This window comes from Calonectris borealis, chromosome 15 (genome assembly GCF_964195595.1).
Source record: "Calonectris borealis chromosome 15, bCalBor7.hap1.2, whole genome shotgun sequence".
NCBI classification, from domain to species: domain Eukaryota; kingdom Metazoa; phylum Chordata; class Aves; order Procellariiformes; family Procellariidae; genus Calonectris; species Calonectris borealis.
Window position 1 is genome coordinate 10,395,739 of NC_134326.1, and position 16,334 is coordinate 10,412,072.

The 16,334-nt window shown below is 41.9% G+C and overlaps 2 protein-coding genes across 12 annotated transcripts in view; one reads left to right on the plus strand and one right to left on the minus strand.

Annotated features, from left to right (window-relative positions):
* FABP6 (fatty acid binding protein 6) overlaps positions 1 to 2,286 on the minus strand; it is a 47,537-nt gene extending 45,251 nt beyond the window's left edge. Inside the window, exon 1 of one of the 3 annotated variants that reach the window (XM_075164161.1) lies at positions 1,294 to 1,671. In XM_075164161.1, coding sequence (XP_075020262.1) covers positions 1,294 to 1,596 — 303 coding nt within the window. In that variant the 5' untranslated portion in view covers positions 1,597 to 1,671. Of the gene's footprint in view, positions 1 to 1,293; positions 1,672 to 1,771 lie in introns of those variants that run through there. The other 2 variants (XM_075164162.1, XM_075164164.1) reach the window with 2 other exon arrangements.
* PWWP2A (PWWP domain containing 2A) overlaps positions 1,887 to 16,334 on the plus strand; it is a 45,061-nt gene continuing 30,613 nt past the window's right edge. For 6 of the 9 annotated variants that reach the window (XR_012675894.1, XR_012675893.1, XR_012675892.1 and 3 more), the window contains exon 1: positions 1,887 to 2,572. Coding sequence is in view for 6 of the 9 variants with exons in the window: in XM_075164153.1 (XP_075020254.1) it covers positions 1,887 to 2,572 (686 nt within the window). In the remaining 3 variants the exon portion in view is untranslated. Of the gene's footprint in view, positions 2,573 to 3,910; positions 3,969 to 8,912; positions 8,954 to 9,055; positions 9,169 to 16,334 lie in introns of those variants that run through there. The other 3 variants (XM_075164154.1, XM_075164155.1, XM_075164157.1) reach the window with 3 other exon arrangements.

Below are 16,334 nucleotides of genomic sequence, written 5' to 3' on the forward strand. Positions count from 1 at the left end.
GCAGTTTTATCTTTAGCATGCAGTTTTATCTTTAGCAAATTCTTTTAACTATATTTCTAATGTATTTGTCTCCAGAAATGTGCCTAGCTGTTCTTCCTGATGTTCCCACATGTTCCTTACACACTTTACACCACCAATAATGCAAACATTATGTTCACCATGCAAAGTAAACCACTATCAGAAACAAAAGGAAGAGTCTTTTTGTCTGTTACATAAGTCAAACCACTATGATCAGGACAACAGACTATGTTAATCATGCCTTTATTACTGACTAAAATCCTATAGCTAGCAGCTTGCAAGATCATGTTTTACTTGCATAGTTATACGTAGCTTTTTTGCTGTTACAGAAGACTATTTATTCCATATCCTCATTTATTATTACTAAAAAAAAAAATTCTTTGCATTATCGTAGTCCTTTAACTACATATAGCTCACTTTTCCTACAATGAAGAGAAAAAAGGTGAGTGTAGCACCAGGCCTGAAATCTGACCAAGGATTTTTTTCTCATACTTCTTGCAAAAATTTCATTAGTTCTTCATGCCCCTTATTTATAAGTTTTTTACCTGACAACCCGGGGTGTAGCACTATTTCTATTGTAAGCATCTGGTTAGTAGCAACTTTGAAGTCTGCCAATTAAAGTCATTAACATGAAAGAAAAGGAATACTTTATTTTTAAAGAAAATCTTATGGATTTGACTTGTTACTTTTCAGAAAATTTCATTTGTTGCTGAACAATATATCTCTCATAATAGCACTAGGAAGAATAAAACCATTCACGCTTTAAGATCACTTTTGTCTTTCTGTCTCCAGTTGCTCCTACTTTTCTTTCTCATCCATCTTTCCTTCTAACAAACCCCTCCTTTCTACAAAGGACTCGGCTTCCCAAAATGTAAAATCATACATATAACAGACTAAAACCTTTTCTTTTTCATTAATTTTTGTTTAGGAAATACAAGATTTCCTACCTGGGGGAAAAAAATGCCCACACGGTAGCAACTATTGATCCCACAGGAAGAAAAACCACTGATTCAGAACATCTTAAGGGAAAACGTTAACTCTTTTTCTCCCCTTTTCAACACTGCGCCTTTCACCTTTACCCCATGTACCTAACTCATGCTACTTAATCTTTTAAAGTGTTGATTTACTTCACGAAAGACACCAGGCCCTCTGCCTTCCTCCCATTTTCCCTCTCCCCAACGACCCGCCCGCTCACCACACTTCTTCACTCGCCCCCCTCCCCTCAGTAAGGGCCCCGCTCGCCCCCACAGCACGAGGGCAGTTAGCGCCACAGACCAGTAGCAGCCCCCGCCTGCACCCGCGCGGCGGCGGGCGCGGCGCTGTACAAGCTGGGAGGCAGAGACGGCCTCTCCCCCGCGGGGGTGCCGCTCGAGGCAGAACGAACCCCGCTGAGGGCCGCCCGCCTGCCCTCGCCATCTTCCCTCGCGCCCTCTCCCGGCCGGCCGGCCACCCCCCAGCGCGCATGCCGCGCACCGCGCGGATCCTGCCTCGCGCCCCCCTGACCGACGTATGGCGCCGCCAATTATCAGCCTCCCGCGGGAGCGGCTCCTCCTTCCACCAATGAGATGGCGAAGCCATGCTAGAGGCCCAACCCCTCTAATCTGTAACGGCCTGTAAAGCACTAAGCCACACCCCTTCTTCCTCTTCCCGACTCTTAATTGAATGAAGTCCTCGCTGGCCAACGAGAAGTTCCCGCTGGACTTGACGGACTACTCCACTCTCCACTAGAAGTAGAAAATTGCACGGCGCCCACCAATAGGCTGCCGGATGCGAGCGTAGGGGGCGGGCTCTCCCTCCCAGGCGGGCGGGGAAGGCCGTGGTTATCGATCCCGCTGCTGGAGGGAGGCGGCGGTGAAGCAGCAGAGAAAATGGCGGCCATGGCTGCGGAGGCGGCAGCGACTGCAGCGGTGCCGGGCGATGGGGGGGCTGGCGAAGCTGAGCCCGAGATGGAGCCTATCCCGGGCAGCGAGGCCGGCGCGGACCCTCTCCCTGCCGTCACCGAGGCCGTGGAGTCGGTGGTGCCTGATGGGGAGGAGGCCGATGGGGGGAAGATTGCTCCCGGCGAGGCCGAGGAGCCGCCGCCTGTGCAGCTCGCCCGGAGCCCGGCCGGCACTCGGGATCCGGAAGCTGAGAGGACGGAGAAGCTGCTGCCCTCCACCCCGGAGGTGGGCTCGCCGCAGGCCGAGCGCCGGGGAGCGCCTAGCCCGGAGTCCGAGGAGGAGCCGCAGCCCTGCCCGCCGCCTGCTGGGCACCCTGAACTTCCCGAGGAGGAGCCGCAGCCCTGCCCGCCGGCTACTGGGGGCTCCGCGGAGCCGGAGCCCGGGGAGGAGCCGTCCCGGCCGGAGGAGGAGGAGCCGGATGCTGCTGATGCCGCCGCTGTCGAGCCCAAGTCCCCGGTGCCCGTGGCTCCGGCCGGAGGGGAGACGGAGGCTCCGCTGCTGCCTGGCTCCGAGGTGCGGGTCACCCTGGATCACATCATCGAGGACGCCCTGGTGGTCTCGTTCCGGCTGGGAGAGAAGCTTTTTTCTGGGGTCCTCATGGACCTCTCTAAAAGGTGAGATCTTACGGGGGAGCCGTCCCGAGCCCCCACCCAGCGACGGGGTGGCGAGCTCGCCCAGAGCTGCCTGCCCGCGCCGCCCTGCGCCTCTCCTGCCCTCGGGGGCGGGCTGGCCCCCGCCGAGGCCCTCGTGGCTCGCCCTGCGGCGGGGAGCGGCCTGGACAGGGCCCGGGGGCGCGACGGCAGCAGCCTCCCCTCCCCGCTTTCGCCCTGGGAGGCCGGAGCCGTGGGTCCGCCTGGGGGCGAGGGGCTCCTGCCCCCGCGTCCTCCCCGGGGAACGGAGGCAGCAGCTCACGGGCATCCTCCTTCTCGACCTTTCTAGCAGGGGGTGGAGGGAGCGCGTCGGGGCGGGCAGGGCCCCCCTCCCGCCCGGGGCCGAGCCCCGCGCTCCCCGCCCGCCCCCGGCCTCAACGCGCGGACGGGGGAGCGGGGCCTTCCCGGGGCGCGGGGGGTGAGCGGCGGCCAGCGGCTGTCCGGCCGCCCGTTTTACAGTGCCTTAACAAAAGTAGTGCCGAGTGGGAATGAGAAAATGGGGGAGCCGGGAGGTGGGCGAGCACATGGGCGCATCCTTTTGACTCGGTTGGGATTCACGTCGGGCCTCCAGCATCCCTGTCTGCCGGGGAAAAAGGACCTGAGCTACAGATGGTGGCATTTATTCCAATCTTTGTGTAAACGTACAGACCCAGAGATCTGTTTTTCCCGTTGGTTTGTGTCTTACATTGCCTAGGTAACCTTATTTTTCAGTACATACTATTTTTCAGAATAATGGCTTTCAAGCCAGGCTATTACAGTCCTGAAGTACAGTTATTAGTACTGATTGCTCCTTGTATGCAATGAATGGGGTGAAGTTTAATGGTTCTTAAATAGCCTATTTTTTGCGGGGGGGAACTGCTATGTATCATAAAATAACTTAAAGCCTTATCAGACTGTGAGGTTTGGGGTTTGCTTTTTTCATTGCCTTCCTATAGCAAGGGGCTCTTTGGAGGCCAGAAGTCATAAGTGGTACTGTATATCTTATAAACAATCTAACTACTATTTACAAGTGAAAATACCTCTTCGTCTTAGTGTTTGTTTTCTAGATATATAAGGACTATGCAAGTACATGAGAGAAAAGTTAAATTTGACCAGGGTTATTATTTAAAATAATTGGTATGGAAAAAACGCAGCACTCTTCCCCCCAAATTTAAGCTGCATGTGTGGTCATATGTCTTTTATCACTCCCTTTTACATTACTAGTAGCTGTTTAATAACTTCCTGTAACATCAATATTATCAATGCTTTCTAAAAGGAAAGGTATTGGGGACCAGCACTTTTGTCCTGGGTCTACCTTCTTGGTTGGTTTTTGAAACAGAAGGCCTTTTCTGAAACCCAAGTTCTGGATAATGTCATGGAAGTAAGTTTTAAATTTGTCAGTTGTTGTGGTTTGAAATGCTAAGTTATCAATTTGTCTTTTGAAGCCAAGTACTAAAATGTGATCTGCAAACTGTACTCACTTTTAGTGTGAAATATTAAATGTCTCAAGGCAGGCCAGAAGGTGTTACAACTTAAGTTGTAATGCTAGTTAACATCGATTCTGTCGTAGGTCTAAAGTTATACTAGCAAAATTACATTGTTGCCCTGGTTAGCAGGGTGACAAAGCACGTGCTTCTGTAGTTCTAGGGGTCTGTATGCGTGAAGAAGGAAAATACCAGCTTCTCCCTTACTCCTGAAAAAGATTATACCTTACTAAACACACACTGACCACAAACATCTCCTCATTTGCCTGAGGTGTTCTTGTGCACTGAAGATCCTTCTGTGATGCAGCAGATCTACTGCAGCCCTTTGCTGTAAAGGTCATCTGTAGCAGGCAAACTGCTTCTTTTGCATTGTGGCTTCAGTGGAAGCATGCATCTCAATTTCCCCTGTTTTTAAGCACAGGCCCTGGGGCAAGTCTTGACAGTAAGAACTGTGGCAAAGTGATACATGAAGGCTTGTGCTATTACTCCCAGATTCCCTTACGCACTTATTCCTTTCTCTCCGTTCATATGATCTTGGACTTCCGTCAGAGGTGCTTGTTACATAGGAATCCAGAAGGTGAAATTTAAATTCTAAAAGCCAAGCTCTTCGGAGTGCCTGGACAAGAAGAATTGACTTTCTAGACATAAGGTCTGTAATATTTGGCTGGTGACAAGTAAATATTTATAGATTAATAGGAATCTCTGTTCAAATGTCTCAGAGTAGGAAATGCAGTGGTAAGCAAACTCTAGAAATAGTCCAAGAACTGGCTACCTGTAAGAAATTGAAGCATTATCAGAAAACAGATGTTACATGAATGCCCAAGATTTAAATTTTATTCTAGACTTTGACTTCGGTGGTAAGTGACTGAATGATAGTACTGTTTAGGTATCAGCTTTTCTTTATATCTGTTTATTTTTGTTTTGTGTAGCAGCACGTGGACTTGTAGAACATTAACATTTTTCATGAACTTCCTTCTCTATCTGTGGCAGGCCCTGGAATTCTTATAACAAGTTTTTCCACTGGACCAAAAAAAAAAAGGAAAAAAAAAAAAGAAAAAGGAAGAGTAGGGTTACATCAAAACCACCTAAATTCCAGTGTGCATTTAAATGAAAACACTGGGATTTCTAGTATGGAAGATGAGTGGTTACTGAAAACTATCTCCACTAACTCATTCAAGTGCATGGGAATAATCTTATAAACTTTCCTAATGCAAAGGTGATCAATATCTTAAGACTGCCAGTTCTTATTAAATAAAAGTGAAATTTTGTATTAGAACTTACTCATTCAATAACTTCAAAAAGTGGCTGATGCGTTTCCTGCATGTGCTAATACTGTTTTCATTGTATACTCAGAAGAAAATAATTCCTAGTCATTTTTGGATCTTAATTTCTGCTTCCCCCTCCAGGGCAATGAAGGTGCTACTTCCATACAGTACTAAGAAGAGTAAGTTTTAACAATTGTTTTAAAAACCTGTCCACTTAGCCTTCTCAAGTCATGTTCTGAATTACTTGAACTTCAAGGTGAAAGAAAAGCAAAAATGACCCCATGTATTTCTGGTTTTGAAGGTTTTTTTGGTTGGTGTGGGTTTTTTTTTTCCTTTTTTTGCTAATTCTGTTTCCATTGTTGAAACGATGCACTGACTTTGCATTTTATTCTTGTGGACTTTAATATGAAGTCAGTGGTGTTTGTATTAAAGGTCTGATTTCCTCTTCCTCTCCTACCCCCTGTAAATAGGATGCCCATTTAGGAGTTTATAACACGAGAACACAAGCACCTCAGTGTTCAGTGGACTTTATTCCTACGTTTATTTGAGGTAAGGAAGTATTTTCTCTGCCTGTACTAATGGCAGTCTTGTGTACCTGTCAGCAGCTGCACAGGAAGTTGAAAATCAGCAGAAAATAGGAACCTGCATCTACTGAGTCCCAAATCAATTTCTTATGCAGTAAATCATCATTTAAAGAGAGACATGTCTCCACTTTTGTTACTCTAAAGGCTTATTGCACAAATTAAAAATGTGATCCTACTGTTACACTTTATTACTACTGTTGCCATTACCTTTTAAGTGCCTTATTGCATGCCAGGATAAGGTTCTGATGTGAGTTCCTCAGTGTACACCTGACGGAGTCATGCTGATAGGAGACAGGAAATGCAGCCAACCATCAGGCAGGCAGGAGAAGGCAATCCTGTATTATTTTGTCAGAGTGGATAGTGGAGTGCTTCATGCACGACTGTAGTTAATTTTCCATGCCATTGTACAAATTGAGCCCCTACCCGTTAGGTGTGGGGCTTAAATAGGGCTTGTAAGCTTGCCTGTATCCAGCATTTGACTAACCCTGTGTTTGCTTAGGGTATATGAGATGTTAATGCCACCTGCTGGCTCAGAATTAGTGGAAATCTTGCTCTGCACCTGGAGGAAGTAGACAGTAAGGAAATACCTGATGAGTGTAGCATTTGTAAATCTTAAAATGTAGGATTAAGAAGTCCTGGTTTTAGTTTGCTTTTCTGGAGAGAGGATAATTATTTCTGCAGTTTTTTTTCCCCTTCCCAAAGACTAAGGGGGAGGAGGCAGATTAAATTTATGTTCTGTTGTTTTGCCAACAGTCAGGACTTGGACTTTCTGTTGCTTTATCGTTTGACTAAAATTTTCCTTCTAATCCTACAGATGTGATGGACACATGTGTCTTCCTATTGTCTTTTTCTCTAAGCTATTTCCCTTCTGACACCTGTGTGATCATAATAGTTCTTGAGGGGGAAAGGGAGATTGAGAGCAAAAAATTGTTTTGTGACCTAAAAGCCTTAGATATCCAAAAGATGCCCAGTGTATTGCTAGTAGGCAGGTGTTTGAAATAATATCTTAATTGGGGTTTGGTTGTGGAAGATAAGGAAAGACTATCTGCAGCAAGGTATGCATGAATTATATGATGAAAATAAACTTTTATAGATGGTTTCAAATTCTTATAGTCCTAGTAGCAGTTTTCAGTCACAGCATTCTTTCTTGGCGACTCTTGAATCCTATGCTTTTCCCAATTTATTCATTGAGCTTTCTACTGCAAAAGAATAAGGATAAATAATGAACTGTTGCATCCATTCCCTAGTTTGTGTTGTTTTAATCTACAGAACATCTGTTAGATTTTTAAATCATTTCCATTTAGCACTTCTCGAAATTTGTGGTCTATGTATGCTCGCATTTTGTTGGTATAAACTCCACAGGGTGAATCTAGTGTGTTGTAACCATATAAGCCAAGAAAGGTGGGAGGGGAAAAAAAGTTACTCCCAAATTGAGAAATTCAAGATCTGCTGATGTGAGAAGGAAACAGCAGAAGTCTCACTTGAAAAAATGTGGCATGTTTCTCCCTGCTCTTAAGTTCTCTTTTACTAATAACTTCATTTAATAAAAAGGGACAACATTTGGTTGTCCTTGTCTGAGGAAGGTTTAAGTTCTATAGGAGTACTGATGGTCTATGATAAACATTCTCAGCAGTAAAGAAATGTCTGTTACTCAGTGTTGTGTGTGGGTTGTGTTTTGGCTTTTTTTTTTTTGTAAACTTACAGTCAGTTTGCAAGGTGTTCCTATGATTCATCACCTGTTTTCTTTTGTTGTTTCTCAGATGTGTAAAGGAGCTTGGTGAAATTCTAGCATTTAAGGAACAGCAGCCATAACACTATTTTGATATTTGCTTTTATCCCCAGAACACTGGAAGCATAGGTGTGATGTGAGTGTGTGTGTGGTTAAGAGAGTAAATTGCATATACTTTGCTTGTGACTGACAGAGGTATGGAATGGTATAGTGTCAAATTTAGCCTCACTTAGAGGACAGGGTTGGATCAGAAGACCTTGTGATATTGCTTTCAACCTAAATTTTTCTGTGACTTTGTAATGTTTCAGCTTCTGTAGGAAAATAGTTTCTCTTGTGTCTCTATCTACATCCAAAACTTTATTGAGTATTATTTGTGGTCACTTATCAAATGCTTTTTGAAAGGCTTACTCATTTCCAAGTTTCCACTTGGAAAGTGAAAATGGCTAACAAAACTGGACTAGCTTTTAGGATTTTGTTAGTATAGGTATAAAGCATGTTAAAGTTGCTGCTTATACTGAAAACACTTGCCAATCTGATTATGATTTTGAACCAGTACAAGGAGTGTGACTTTTCCCTTTATCAAACCAGTAAGCCCTAATCTTGCTGGTAAATAGGGCTTCTGTGGATTGTGCCTCAAATTTTCCTTTCCTACAGTAACTCTAGTCTACTACTGTTCTTTGTCGGACTGTGATGCAACAGATGATGGTTAAACTGTCCTTTCTTCTTATGGTACGCTTTTCTGTATTCCAACAGCATGGGTTGCCATTGCTTTCTAAGAGTAGCTTGGCTTGAAGTCTTGAGAGACAGGGTGGAGGTGAAATTTTCAGTATGCTTTAAATAATTTTTTTTTTTTTACACTGCTATGGGACTGATGAATCTTGTCCATCTTAACACCGAATTGGCTTAAAGTTCATTCATTAGTAAATTATATCGTTCTCTTCCATGTGTCTTGGGTCTGACTGGTATGTGGATGATCTTGAAGTGTATATTCAAAGTGTTTTATCTTAATCATAAAGTTTTGCAATTGTGTAACACTTCCAAATACATCAGCAAAGCATCAACTTTAAAATGCAACTGATGCTTCAAACTAATGCCAACAGATGTAAAAATGAAAAGATAATTTCAGTTTAAACAGACCTTCAGCTTTATAAGCTTGCCAGTAAAATTGTGGTAGTTAGCGGGAAGCCTAAAGTTAAAGCATTCTATCTTTTAAAGTTTACTTTTATATCCTTGATAGAACTCCAAGTTACAGAAAACTGAAGGAAATTCTGCGAATTCACTTGTAAATCCTTTCCAATGAAAAGGTGAGGGGTACCTTCCTACTTCTGTGGGGGGAAAGTAGTGATTAGGGGACCATCTGCGTGCTCTTCAGGCTTATCAACTTAGAGATTCTTCTGTCGCTACAGGGGATAATTCTTCAAAGTCTGCATCAGCATCCTGACTACATGGACTTCTGTGATTCAGTTTCCTGGAAGCTGAAGTCTTTCAAAGGGCTTCTGACTTCATGGAGAGATGTACTGTAAGCTCATACAGCCTTTGGTATATTTGCATATTGTTTGGTATCCATTAGTTGGTTTCCACTTGGGTAGTGATTGCAGTAGCAGACCCAGGTGACAGTGGTTAGGAATGATTAAAATCAAGTGCTGCCTTGGATACTTCTAACCAGCTTTCTGGAGATACTCTTTCAAACTCCGTTCTACACATTACCTTGCTCTTGTCTTTCCTCTGCCTTCAAAGTGTGCCAGAAACAAGAGCTTGGATTTCAAGCAAGTGTACCTGCTTGAAAAGCACTCAGTTTAACATTAATTAGTAAAAGTCTTTGAGCGTGTAAGCTTCCTACTAGTTTGCTTAGATGTGGATTGTCACATGTTACTTAATTTGAACTACCATATTTTTAACCAAATTTTTATTGGTGCTGAGAGTTTGTGATGGTGAGGCAACATCTATTCTTGATGATGTGTTATTTCCAAGGAATCACTTACACTGCAGTCCTTTGCCATGATTTTAGAGCTCTAAGTGGAATATGCATTTTCTAGTCTATTTAGCCTAGTGTTACATTGCTTATGAGGTGAGTCAGCCATTGAGTTGACATTTTGGCTTCTGTGTATGCTTTTTTCAGTAAGGTGCTGGCCACTTAAAGCAATGTGTTCCATATCACACTTTATCACACAGTAAATCGTATATTAAAAATAGGTTATTGCATAATCTGTGTTTTGAATACATGTTATTTTGAGGAGTTCTGAAATACTTTGTGTTCAAATAGCTATGATCTAATTGTATATTACATTGAATATTATAATTTGAACGCTCAGTTTAGATACATGCATGAAATATATATACTTAGCTCTACATTATTTCAGCATATTATTATACTCCCAGCATTCAGAGTCTCTGAACTTTTAATCATGCAATAAAAATTGCTTCAGTTGTTGCTTGTCTTGGCTTTTGCAAAACACTAAGGATGATCTTGAGTACAAGAGCAATGCATAAAAAGGTAATTGGAGATTACTGTAGTCTGACTTAGCGGTGAAGATGAGCTTTGATCATAGTCATTCACAACAGACTTGATTTAACGCTTATCACAATGCTGGAAGTTATTGTGCTTTGTTGATGTTAATTCAGTGTGTTTGTGGACAAATGTGAAATACTTCTGAACCAGTTCAGTGGGTTCTGTCCTTTGGCTCTTCTTGGCAGAACAAGGTGCTTTTTCATTTTTGTTTCTTTTAATAGAGAAGTAAAAGTTAGACATTGGGAGGTTAAAGATGAGAGCTTAAGACTTTACATAGTAATGTAAAAACACTTTGCCCCAGGATGTATTGTTTAGATGTTTATATATGTACAGTTATGAATTTAAATGGGATTTGTTCCTTATCTCATGTTTATTTTAAAAAAAATACTCTTTAACTGTGCTGTATTTTGCATACACATTGAATAGTAATATGTATTCATTGTAGTAATTCTGCTATAGAATTCAGATTTGAAAAAAGTGTTTTTACTTTGCTTGAAGTACTTAAGTTTACATATCTGTAATACAAATCTATATGGCTTTAAGTGACAGGCTTCTAGGTTTGATACCCAAACTAGCTTTTACATAATTACAAAAGATGCCATGGCTACCTATTGATTAACTTGCAATTGACAATAAAAATAGTGAAAATAAAACCTGACTGTTTTTATCATATTTCTGTCTCTGCATACCGTAATCAATTGAAAGTTCTTCTCAGTGTAAAGATCACTGGACTGCCAGAATTGATCTCGTCTACCCCATCTGTCTCTTATTTAAATATATTTCCTGATATTCCTGTTGCTATTTATGTCTTTAATGCCTATGTATATTGGAAGTGATATGTATAGCAGAAATATGATTCGATCCTACTGATTGCTCTGGTTACTTGTAAAACTTCTTGGAGAGAAGTTTCTTAGGATGGGTCTCAAACGTCTTCTCTTTTAGAGGTGTTTTTCAAAACAAAAAAGAGCCAGGACACCTTTACAGGAGAGGAAGCTGGCACATGGAAAACTGGTTCTAATTATATAGGTGTGAAGCAGCAGTGCATTGCTTTCCAGAACTGTCTTAAATTAGGTTGAAATACCTATTTCTTACTTTGGTTTTCCTAACACTTCAATTTTAGATCCCCCATCAACGAATCCTTCTATTCCTTCAAGTGATAGTCTGAGGTAGAACTGTATTATGTTATGCATGAGTAGCCTGTACAATGAACAGCTGGAACTTATGCACAAATGGATATTTTTTTTTTTGTAAGCAAACAGTAATTGGAGTATGTCTTTCCAAGAATAGCCTTTTCTGGAGGAAAATAACCTTATAGTAGGGACAGGTGATACTTGCGATCAATATATTTAAAAAAATGTAGTTTGTTGTTTAGAATAAAGACAAGGCAATTCCTTATAGTACTTAAATATGCAACACGTGACAAACAAAATATGTAGGTAGTCTCACTGATGTAGCATAACTGAAATGGTTTCTTTTAAGAGGTGATCTTCTACTGCCCAGTCATTGATGGATGTGTGGATCAGTTAATGTCATGATACACCTGAGTTATGTTGCTTGGATTTTTTTAACCTTTTTTTATATGGTAGCTTTTTAGTCTGTCTTCATCTCTGTAGTAGATGAACCAAATGCTAGCTTTCGCAACTTTTATATCTAACCTACATACACGTGGCACTCCTAACTATTTAAAACATGTAGTTGGGGTAACAAAAAATATTCTTGTGATTGTATGAGAAGCACTTGTCTTCAGGGTCCACAAACTAGACGTATGAAAATAGGGCTTAAAATTCTAGTATATGCAATAAATACTTGTGTTCACTGTTGAACTAATTAAGTGCTGTGTCATACCTTGTCTTGAATAGGTTTGTTAAGATCACATTTTCATTCTGCTTCTTCTCTTAAGAAAAATAGGCCATTCTTTGTTTCGCCTTCACTCTCTTCTTACCTTGTTCTTTGTCTTCATTCTCTTCTGTGTCATTTACTGTTTCATTCCTAAGATTTTCTGACATTGTTCTCTCTTCTTAATTTTGATATCATTCTTCCAAGTTGCATAGCTGGAGAACTTCATTCACTAAGGAGGAAACGCAGATATCTAAAAACTGAATGTTTATGGATGCAACCTGCTATTGGATGAGGCCAAAGAGCAGGCACCATACACTCAGCTGTTGGAAGTAATATTCAGTGTCTGGGCTTACCAAATTTATCTTGTAGTTTAGGTACAGGACTATGTCTTGACTAGTTGTGTCTTTATGTATTGACATTTACAGGAATAGTGTCTTCATTTGTTTTTTCATAACTGGCACTAGATAATATCCGTGAATGTCCTCTAATTCTACAATTCATTAATTTTTAGGTAGACAGGGCGGGAGATTCTAGTTCATTTGTTAAAACAGTACCTTTTGTGAGACAGACTCCGGTTTCAGAGATTCAGTCTGGATTGGTTTTGTGTCTCAGTAAAGCAGGTTTGCATCTTAGATAAAAATTCCACTTCGGCTGTCCTGTTCTTCAGCTGTTCGGCCTGTGTGTTATGCAGGTGCTTGAAGGAAAAGGTAGTCTAAGGTGCAGTATTAATCTTCAATGCCTTCAGGGTATCAGGCATATGCTGAGCTTTCCATTAGGCTTTTTTATGCATTTGGAGTGCTAATCGTGCTGACTTTGCTTGTGAGGCAGTAGAATGAAATCTAGGAAAAGAGAGATGAAGTACTTAAATGGGATTCTTCTGGAGATCCTCTTTGCAACCCTCTTCATCCACTTCTTTCCTGGTCACTGCTAATAATGCTTAATTTCCTAACACAGAGTCAGCATAAATGTTATGCATTTCTCATAGAAAGGATTGCATGTTGAACTATGGAAATGTCTTGTGAGGGGCTAGGAAATGCAGTTCCTGAGACGGTGAAGAGAGTTGTAAGTGATGTTCTTCTGTATGGGTTTTGCCCATTTGATATCACACTCCTGTCTGGTTGTCCTTTTGTGGTGTTTGTCTGGGATTGAAATTTGCACAGTAGAGATCTTGCCCTGTCTTGTTCTCAACTCTTATAGTAAATTCACTTTTTCCCAAATCCTGTTATCTTTATCAGGTGGTGAAAGATGGGATCTGGATCTTATTGCTTTTAAAGAAGCTGAAGTTCTTGATGCAAGTAACACTGAAAATATTGCTAATTTAATTATTATCAGCTGATAGTTTCTTTTGAAGCCCTACTTGGAATTGAATAACTTACTCATAATCCTTACTGGAAGGAAAAGTATTTGTGGAAAAGCAACTTCTTTACACTTGGTGGTCTTCTGGGACTTAGGGAACTTAAAACTTAGTTATGAGTGAGTCTCTTGTGATTTAATGCCAGACTGTAGGCTGGAGAAATGCCTGTATTGGCTGCTAAATGTTTATAATTCACTGTAGCCTTCACTAGTGCAGTAGATGCATTTAGTTATGCTGCTCATTTCTGGAGAGACATGTGGAATTCAACTGGAGTGGGTCCAAACCTCAGAAACAACTTTTGTGGGGTGGTGGGATATTTTCTGTGGTCAAGAGCACTCATCAGCCCATGGATATGGACAGAACTGCTCTAGCTGCCCACCTGAGCTCCTGCCTCTGTCTCCAGAGTTCAAAGGTATGAATGTAACAATACCTTGGTGTAGGGAAACAACAGTTGATGTTGATACTAAACTGTAAATTGTCACGTGTTCAACTTCCCTTCTTTTTTATGATGACAAAATTGTTTGGTTGCCCTTGCTTAGGTTGTCTGCTGTTTCTGTTCTCCTTTTGTAATGAAGTGCAAACTGGATGGATAATTTAATCTTGGGTGGGTTGTTTGCTTCAACTGCAACTTTTAAGTGTAAAAAGAGGCTTAACAGATAAGCAAAAGGACAAACAAGTGATGGCTTTTGTTGGTGACAGTGTAAAGAATCTTTTAACACATACGATGATGTTTTTTCAAAACCGATTTTGAAGAAATAAAGCCAACATGTAGGCACTTGCAGGAGTGTGAATGGAAAATAGGCCGGTATTCAGCATTTGTCTTCAGTTGAGAGGTAACCATAGATTGTAAATAAACTTCAGCTGGGTCAGTTAAGAGGATGTTGCAGTTGAGCAGCTGCAGTGCAACATGAACTAGCGTTAACCTGAGGACAAATCTTGGGTAATTACTTCATTCTCCTGTCAGGCGGGGTGTGCGGTGGGATAAACATAATGGTGTTTGTTTAGTGATTCGAAATGGATGATTTGGCATTTGAATTGCAACCTTGTCTATTGTGTTGTTACTGCATTAAGGTCAAACTATTAAAATACCAACTAATATAAGCCAAACACTAGTGTGTGTCTGGGAGCTGGAGTCAGGCAGAGCTCAAGAGCAGTGAACAGCCCAGTGACAGCTCTGTGTAAGGCTGGTACCTCAGCTAGTAGATTGTGGAGCAGAACAGAAGGAAGGTTAAACAAGTTTTTATAATCCCTCCTGCCCTGTTCTGGGGGTTGAAAGATATATTGTTGTAAAATGAATGTATTTATCATTTGATTTCCTCTCAGGAGAAGGCAAGCATAATGCCTTGCAAACTGATAAAATGTTTCTCTTAGCACAACGCTTTGCAGAAAGTATTGGCTACCTGTTAAGCAACATGCTACTTCTGTTACTGTAGGAAAGTTGAGCTAATGCCCAGGTCATACTGGGATTTTTCATTCTCTTCTCTCAGAGCTGATCAGGGTGGTGAGAAGTCCTGTGTGTGTCAAATGGGGCAGCAGAGATCTAGAGCTGCCTGGAGAAAAACAGGAAAAGGTTTAAAATATTGTTTGCTCACAAAACAGGGAGGAATGGCTAGTACTGTGTTGAAATAAGGGTAGTTTTGCTGGAAGAAACTCAAACTAATAGGCTAGCAAGTTTTGGGCTGTAATGCATCAGGTCATAGAATCATAGAATGGTTTGGGTTGGAAGGGACCTTAAAGACCATCTAGTTCCAACCCCCCTGCCATGGGCAGGGACACCTTCCCCTAGACCAGGTTGCTCAAAGCCCCATCCAGCCCAGCCTTGAACACTGCCAGGGAGGGGGCATCCACAGCTTCTCTGGGCAACCTGTTCCAGTGCCTCACCACCTTCATAGTGAAGAATTTCTTCCTTATATCTAATCTAAATCTACCGTCTTTCAGTTTAAAGCCTTTACCCCGTGTCCAATCACTACATGCCCTTGTAAAAAGTGCCTCTCCAACTTTTCTTGTAGGCCCCCTTCAGGTACTGGAAGCCTGCTATAAGGTCTCCCTGGAGCCTTCTCTTCTCCAGGCTGAACAACCCCAACTCTCTCAGCCTGTCTTCATAGGAGAGGTGCTCCAGCCCTCTGATCATCTTTGCGGCCCTCCTCTGGACTCACTCTAACAGGTCCATGCCCTTCTTACGTTGGGGGCCCCAGAGCTGAACACAGTACTCCAGGTGGGGTCTCAGGAGAGTGGAGCAGAGGGGAAAAATCACCTCCCTCAACCTGCTGGTCACACTTCTTTTGATGCAGCTCAAACTGGCTTTCTGGGCTGCGAGCGCACATTGCTGGGTCATGTTGAGCTTCTCAACCAACACCCCCAAGTCCTTCTCCTCAGGGCTGCTCTCAATCCATTCTCTGTCCAGCCTGTAGTTGTGCTTGATGATCAACTGCTAATCTTTTGTGGATGAAGAATGATGGCACATTCTGTTCAATGCAAGTATTTATACAGTCCATATTTGCCTCGATTAAATCTGAAACATATTCAGCGTTTTGTGCTATCCTAAAAATGGAAAAATTTTCTAAAAGTTCCTGAAAATGCCTTCTTCATATAAGTTGACTTAGTATGGAAATAAATATTGGGTACATTTGGAGTTGGTGGGATGAGTGTGTAGTTTGTATGTTTTATAAGCATTTTCTAAAAGTACAAAGTTAATTCGTTTACTGCTGTCTCTCAGTGATATTTTTTGTTACATTTTCAGGGCATCTCATTGATGCAAGAGAAACTGATAATAAGTGAAGTTGTGTATTTCATGTTCTCTACTGACTTGGTTTTTGTGTCCTGCTTTTTCAAAGCTTACCGTAAGGCTAGATATGAAGCTTTAATTTTCCCAGGACTCCTGTCTTTCAAATGGTGGCTACATAATGCAGACAGGTTTTCAAATGCTTTTTAATAAATGCAGCAAAAGATCCCTCAAAACCTTTAATGTGTTTTTTTTCTCTTT